Genomic DNA, 7,708 nt, shown 5'->3' with positions numbered 1-7,708 from the left:
GAGGAAGAAAGGAGGAAGGGAGATGAAACTCTTATTTAATAAGGATATGGGTTTTGTCATTAATAGGATATTCCAAACTTATAGTAGTATTCTCAAAACCTATCAACCAAACACAAGCCATCACTTTCATACCAATTCCTTATGCCTAATCCCACCAACCAAACACACCCTTACTATCCAACTTCAAAACCCTTTCAATTGCAGTGTTGACAAATTTTGAAATCAAACTCTTTTTTCTGGATAATCGTTGAAGTTAAGAAAGACATGTTTGTAATTCAATCTGGAGACTGTAGCCATGTAGAAATTTGTTCCAGATGGCGGATTCATTAAATGGGAAGATCATATCGTACAACCAAAGCGGATGAATTAAAAGATTTCCAATTTGAATCCACTGAAAGTGACGCAACGCCCGCACCTGTGCTCCAGAAAACAGCCGCCCAACCGAATATTACCGACAGACAACAAAAATTCTTTCTCCGATCGCTCCTTTCCCCCCTCCGGCCAAATCCCACCTTCAAAGTGATCTATACAGCAAATTGGATAAAACTCAAAACCCCAGATCTTGAAATCATTACAATTTGTAATGAGAAAAGCTAAAATCAGATTCGCCGGCAATAAGAGATGGTCAGTGCCCTTATTTTGCCTTTCACTGTTCATTCTCATACTGGTTTCGATCCTGATTATTAATCGCCCCAAAGGGCACAAATCATCTTCTCCCTTCCCACATTCAGAATCAAGAGCCTCGGGTTCCGATTTCGGGTTACTCGGATCCGGGTCGCTGCCGGAGCTGCCCCGACTGGCGTATTTGATATCGGGTTCGAAAGGCGACGGGCGGCGGATGAAGCGGCTGGTTGGGGCGGTGTACCATCCCAGGAATTACTATTTGCTGCATCTTGATTTGGAGGCGGAGGATGGGGAGAGGATGGAGCTGGGTAAGTTTGCGAAATCCGAGGTTGTGATTGGGGAGTTTAAGAATGTTTTGGTTATTGGGAAGGCGGATTTAGTGACCTATAGAGGCCCTACTGTGATGGCTTCCACGCTCCACGCCGTCGCCATTCTCTTGAAGAAGGCTAAGAATTGGGATTGGTTTATCAATCTCAGTGCTTCAGATTACCCTCTCATGCCTCAAGATGGTCAGTGTATCTTATTTATTTTTCATTTCTAATTTTTGCTATCAATGCTTCTTGATGATATGAATGGGAATTTACAAGTAGGGCTCCATGATATGCTCTACTACCAATTGTCAAATTAAGCGCTTAAAAGTGCGCTTACAATTGTAGCTAGTAGTAAATGTGCTTCTGCTCTGATACCAATTGTCAGATTAAGCGCTTACAATTGCACTAAAAGTGCGCTTACAATTGTAGCTAGTAGTAAATGCGCTTAAAAATGCCACGTTTCGATGATGCTGGACTTGGCTCACCAAGCCTGCCCAAAAAGTGTAATGGAAAAGGGATTCCTAAGGAATCATGAAGATTCCAAACAAGCAAAAAGAATTAGAGATTAGAATTGCAATTCCATTTGAACTTCAGAACTGCTGACCAAGTGGAATATTTAATCTTATAGTGCCTTTTTTGTATTAATGGATTGAAGGAATTCGATTGCAGATCTCCTTAAGTAGAACTTAGGGTTAGGGAAACATATAGTGGCTAGAATTGATTGAATCCATTTATGGTCAAGTTATGGGTATGGTGATGGTTATATGATTATTTTGAATACTTCATTTACTTGTATTTTGTTATTTTTGTGCAGTGGTTATAGATGTGTTGTTATTTAATCGTTGCTTGAAAGACAAAAAATTCTTGAAAATTTTGTTTCATTGCGTTTTCGTGAGTTGTTTGTACAAGTGGATATGTTATTCAGTGACGCAAATCGAAAATATTATGTTTAATCTTTATTAATGAAGAAAAATCTTGCCATCTTTGTTACAGATATCCTGCATGTTTTTTCATTTTTGCCCAGGGATCTGAATTTTCTCGAGCACTCAACAAATCTTGGCTGGAAAGAGTGAGCATTCTACTCAATGCACCATACATCCATGTTTCAACTTTGTGAGACGGGTATTTAGTTATGACCACTGATACATAGTGATTCTAAAATGCTTTTTATACCCACAGGTTTCAGAGGGCGAGGCCTATAATCGTAGATCCTGGCTTATATCATTCGAAGAAATCTGGGGTATTTTGGGCAAAGGAGAAAAGGTCAATGCCGGCCGCTTTCAAGCTGTTCATGGGTACTTCCCCTTCACCTTTGCTTAAACTCGATAGATTTCCAAATGATAACTTTTTTTGAGTACTACTGACTCTGTTACAATATAGTATCTATTCATAATTACTTTCTTAACCTACTGAAGCACAAAGACTTTGTTAATCATTTTTAGAAAAATCTAAAATTTGCAGGATCGGAATGGGTGGTTCTCACGAGACCGTTCCTGGAATTCTGCATTTGGGGATGGGACAATCTCCCGCGCACTCTTCTTATGTACTATACCAATTTCCTATCCTCCCCCGAGGGCTACTTCCACACGGTTGTCTGCAATCACAAGGACTTTCAGAACACGACAGTGAACCATGACTTACATTACCTAAAATGGGACAGTCCCCCGAAGCAGAACCCAATGAACTTAACAATGGAGCACTTCGAGGACATGGTCCAGAGTGGCGCCCCATTCGCTCGCACTTTTGCCACAGATGATCCTGTTCTTAACAAGATCGATAGGGAACTCTTGAGAAGATCTGACGGGCTGTTTACGCCCGGGGGTTGGTGTGTTGGGAGTCCCGGTGTAGGTAAAGATCCTTGTCTAACACATGGCAGTTCTGATGCAGTTAAACCTTCTGCAGGGTCAAGAAGGTTGGAAAAACTTGTACTGAAGCTCCTTGATTCTGAATATTTCAGGTTTACTCAGTGTAAATAACTTAAGCCAAGTGTTTTTTATGTGCAGAAAATCTCAGATTCTCTTATTCTTTATTTCCTTTCTTCCTAGTGTTAGTGTCTTATGTACAGTCATTATGCTGTAACATCTGTTTATAGTTCTACACGTGTTTTGAAACATCTCTGCCTTCTTCTTTTTTTTTTTTTTTTTTTTTTTTTTTTTTCAAAAAAAGAAAAGAAAAATAATTTAGAAGAGGGGAGGACCAGAAGCTAGTGGTGAAGGGCACCTGTCTGAGGGCAGCTCTAACCAAGTTCTATTGTCTATTAGCTTTCTTGATTTGAGTTGGGACAATTTAAGTTGATTTATCTCCTTATAGCTCTTTGCTAGCGGACTTCATACATAGTGCATCTTAGATAGTGATTTTGATTGTCTATTAGTTTTCTTGGTTTGAGTTGGACAATTTAAATTGATTTATCTCTTTATAATCCTTTGCTAGCGGGCATCATACATATTGCATCTCGATAGTGATTTCGATTGTCTATTAGTTTTCTTGGTTTGAGTTGGATAATTTAAACTGATTTATCTCCTTATGACCTTTTGCTAGCGAACTTCACACATAGTGCATCTCAGATACTCAGATAGCAATTGTGGATTTTACCGTAAATCAAAGTATTCATTTGCCTAGTTGTCTAGTTTCTCACTTTCTTGTATAATTTATGTTTTGTCTTTTTGAGTTGAAGTTTGAAAGGATTGATATTAGTCACATTCTAATTTCATTCCACTTTTAGCGTGCAGAGAAGAACAGCATATAGATATAGTCAGGTATTTACTCTGCTATTTGTTCTTACCATCCAAACGATGATGATATGCAATTTGTGACTAATCCCGTTGGTAAATTATTATGTGGACCCGGGTCTAAAATACACAATTTACATACTGAATGTTCATAATTTGAATTGTGAACATTCAGTATGTAAATTGTGATAGGTTCACCTTGCAAAGGGGATCCGGGTGCATGGTATAACTATTGAATCCCCTCGCTGAATTGTAGGTACCTCTGTTGGGTGGGGTAGCTGGCCTGAAGATTTAAGCATGCTCTATACTTAAAGCCAAAGATCGAACCTTTGATGTTTAGTCACTTTTTTTTTTAAACATTGAGTTTTCAGATTACGTCAGACTATCCTAAGCCCCCAAAATTATTCTGATAGTAATAAAGCAAATGTAAGGATATAGACACTAACACTAGGAATAAACATATTAATTATGAGAATAATTCAGTTATGTACTGGAAGAACATATATCTTATGCAATTATGAGGTTTTGTTGATAGAGATAATAATATTCTTAGGGAATTCAGTTGTGCACTGGAAGAGCATATATCTTAACATGAAGGTTTTATTATCTTATAGTACTTTAATTACAATTTGCCATTTGTTTTATATTTATATAAACCACTAAGTGCAAATTTGACAAGAATACAACGAGATGTAGGTTCATAATCTGAATAAAAATTTAACACATCGTGGAATCACATCTATACACTTACTAAATATATTTCTTTTAGAGATAAGGGTCAAATAGACTCTCAAACTATACTTATTTGTGCAATTAGGTCTTTCAACTTTAAAAAGTTCCAATTAGACCATCAAACTTGTTATTTTGGAGCAAATAAGCCCTCTAACCTATTTGTGACCTTTTATTGCATGTCAACTAGACTTCCGGCCAACTCAGGCGAACCTCCGACCAAACTCCGGCAAGTAAAACAACACTGGAAAAGTCACATTCTCCGACTGTCGCCATTTCCTTCTCGGGCAGAATGCAACTTTTCCGGTGTTGTTTTACTCGCCGGAGTTTGGTCGGAAGTTCGTCAGAGTTGGCCCGAAGTCTAGTTGACCAATAACAGGTTACAAATAGGTTAGAGGGCTTATTTGCTCCAAAATAACAAGTGTAAGGGCCTATTTGAGCTTTTTGAAGTTAAAGGACCTAATTGCACAAATGAGTACAGTTTGAGGGTCTATTTGACCCTTATCCCTTTCTTTTATTAATCACAAATTCTTTTATTAAATCCTCATCGTATCGTTATGTTATACCATGACAATTGACAGATTTATCAAACTCGATCTGAATAAAAATACAAAGAGATGTAAGCTAGTAATCTTTTAATTAAAATATCTAATAGACCAGACATACAACATTTATTAATCACTAATTTCTTGATTAAATCTGCACCGTTATGTTATGCCGCCATGGCAAGTTTATCAAACTTGATCTAGAATGCATATTGTAACAAATTGAAGTGCAAATCGTTCACACTATATATGCTTATTTAGTCATAAATAAAAAGGTAGAAGTAGTACTTACGACTTAAGAGGCATGATATTATATTACAATAAGTTGATGGGACAGGAATTTGAATTTTATACTTAGGCTGCTTGAATTGCACCTTTATGGCACTCATCACTTTACCACAATGCTAAGTTGCTTAGCTCCATAGTCTTTTAAACTTGATGAAACCTATTTGGCATTCTATTCACTACTTTAGGATAAGAGTGGGGCTACCCCCTTCTCACTCTTTATACTCACTGTTTCCACATACTAGTACTACTGCACAATCACAATGTATATAATATGGCCCCTTTGGGGTGGGGTGAGAAAAGGATTTTGTTTGATCCAAACACTTGAGAATGTTTGTACAAAGTACCCAAGACTCACCTTTTCCTTCAATAATTCCTTCCAATTCTTTAATTAGCCTATATATGCTAAAAAATTGCCTTTAATTTGGTTAAAAATGAAACTTTTAATCAGGTTTAAAGTTAAATACTTGGTAATCGGAATAGATTTAAATAAAAATAATAGTCAAGTTGTTTAATCAAAGTTGGAATCAGAATAAAACAATAATGTAATAGTTTTTTCTTTTTCACACAAAAATCAAATTTTCCACTATACGTTTTGATGGACAAGCTAAGGCTCTCTTTAGGAGAGCGGTAAGATTATAGTGGTTAAAACGGTGGCCGGAAAATTGGAGTGGTTACAGTTAAATTGGATCAAAAGTTGTTAGAATAGTTAGAGGTGTGAATTTTTATTTATTTATTTATTTGTTTAGAAAAATGAATTGTTGAAAAAATAAATTATCGATTTGGATGTTTACACAAAATATAGATAATAAAAAAATTGTATCAATAGATTTATTGTTATTTAAAATTTTTAACATTTAAATAAAAATAATTTTTATTTATTTGTTTATATTATTTTCACAATTAGACATGCAGAATTAGATTTTACATCGAAATTAAATCTATCATTTCAAATATTCAATCCATTCAAAATAGACGAACAAACTTGGAGAGTGTGATTGAGTGGAAGAGACTCATTCACCTTTAACCAAAGGTCAATGGTTCGATCGTTGGCTATTTTGGATATAGAGCAACCTTAAATCTCCAGGCCATCCAGCGAGGGGATTGAAAAAAAATAGACGAACAAATTAAACGTGAGAATGATATTTGAATTTGACTCCCATACTTAAAAATTGCGACCTAAATTTCATTTCACAAGTATAAATAATAATCCATATCTTGACATTATATTACTCATTTGAACTAAGCATACTTTATTTTGTTATGAGTATAGTGGTAAGAGTTTGGTTGAGTTTTAAAAAGTTTAAAGGACTAACAGGCCGTTTGGTTCGCTGGAAAATATTTGAAGGAAACGGAATTCAAATTCCTTGGAAAACAAATTACCAGGAAAATAGATTTCATTGTTTGGTTGGTGGAAAATAAATTACTGAGAATATAAATTCCATTGTTTGGTTGGATTTGGAATTGTGAGGAATAATGGGTATAAAGACAATCATACCCCTACACAATAATAACAACAAGAATAATAATGGTAATTAAAGAAAGTTAATGAGGGCATAATTGTCCTCCTTGTTTTCCATGGAAAACATTTTCCATGGAAAACAAAATACCAAGGAGTGACCAAGGAATTTGTTTTCCTTGTTCATAAGGAAAATGTTTTCCTATGGAAAATGTTTTCCATCCAACCAAACAAAGGAAAATCTAGTTTTCCTTAAATTCAAGGAAAACATTTTCCTTGGAAAACATTTTCCATCCAACCAAACACCTCCTTAAATGTTGTTAAATTAATAGTTGAGTATAAAAAGTATTAATGTCATTATAATTGTATGATAAAAAGTTGAATTATCTTTTATGGACAACAAGAAAAGCATGGTTCTATCCTTAGATTTCATGGCATATTGATAGCCGGATACTCTTAACAGAGGACTAAAATTTACACGTTTCATAAATTAAATATTATATATAATCAATTTTAGAGTCGATGATCATGAATAAAATAGAATATTTTTTAATATACTTTTGAAACCAATACCCCACCACAGGAGATTTAATCCTGTGATTTTTCTTGAAAAAGAGGATATGCCAAAAAACACAAAGCATTTGGCATGCATGAAATTAATTAATTAATTAATTTTTAAAATTATTGCACCAATGGACATATCATGGCCCGGAATGGTAAAAAAAAAAAAACAAAAAGGATCATTTTTTTTAGTAATAAAATAGTAGACTCGTGGATGCATAACAAATTCCTATAAACTCATTATATGAGAAAATAGGAAATTGAAATTACTAACACTACCAAAAACTAAATTAAAAGCCTTTGTTTTAGGTGACCCCATTATGAATGCTTATTAAGTTTGAACAAAATATTTATAAGTTTAATCTAAGTATATATCAATATAATATTTATTCATTTTTATACTGCATTTGATGAGACCATTGAGGCGAGAATTAAATTTGGATCTAATGCTTTAAAGTGGCAAAT

At 34.9% G+C, this 7,708-nt stretch overlaps 1 protein-coding gene across 1 annotated transcript; it reads left to right on the top strand.

Moving 5' to 3' along the window:
- Nucleotides 1–247: 247 nt before the first annotated feature.
- LOC116005524 (beta-glucuronosyltransferase GlcAT14C-like) lies at nt 248–3,046 on the top strand. Its single transcript, XM_031245736.1, has 4 exons — nt 248–1,133; nt 1,929–2,004; nt 2,115–2,230; nt 2,397–3,046. Exons 1-4 carry the CDS (start codon nt 584–586, stop codon nt 2,909–2,911), a joined length of 1,257 nt encoding a protein of 418 aa, XP_031101596.1. The 5' UTR covers nt 248–583; the 3' UTR covers nt 2,912–3,046.
- The last annotated feature ends 4,662 nt before the right edge of the window (nt 3,047–7,708 follow it).

Source organism: Ipomoea triloba, chromosome 15 (assembly GCF_003576645.1).
Source record: "Ipomoea triloba cultivar NCNSP0323 chromosome 15, ASM357664v1".
NCBI classification, from domain to species: Eukaryota; Viridiplantae; Streptophyta; class Magnoliopsida; order Solanales; family Convolvulaceae; genus Ipomoea; species Ipomoea triloba.
Note: the sequence above shows the minus strand (reverse complement) of the source record. Positions and strands in the feature narration are given on the sequence as shown.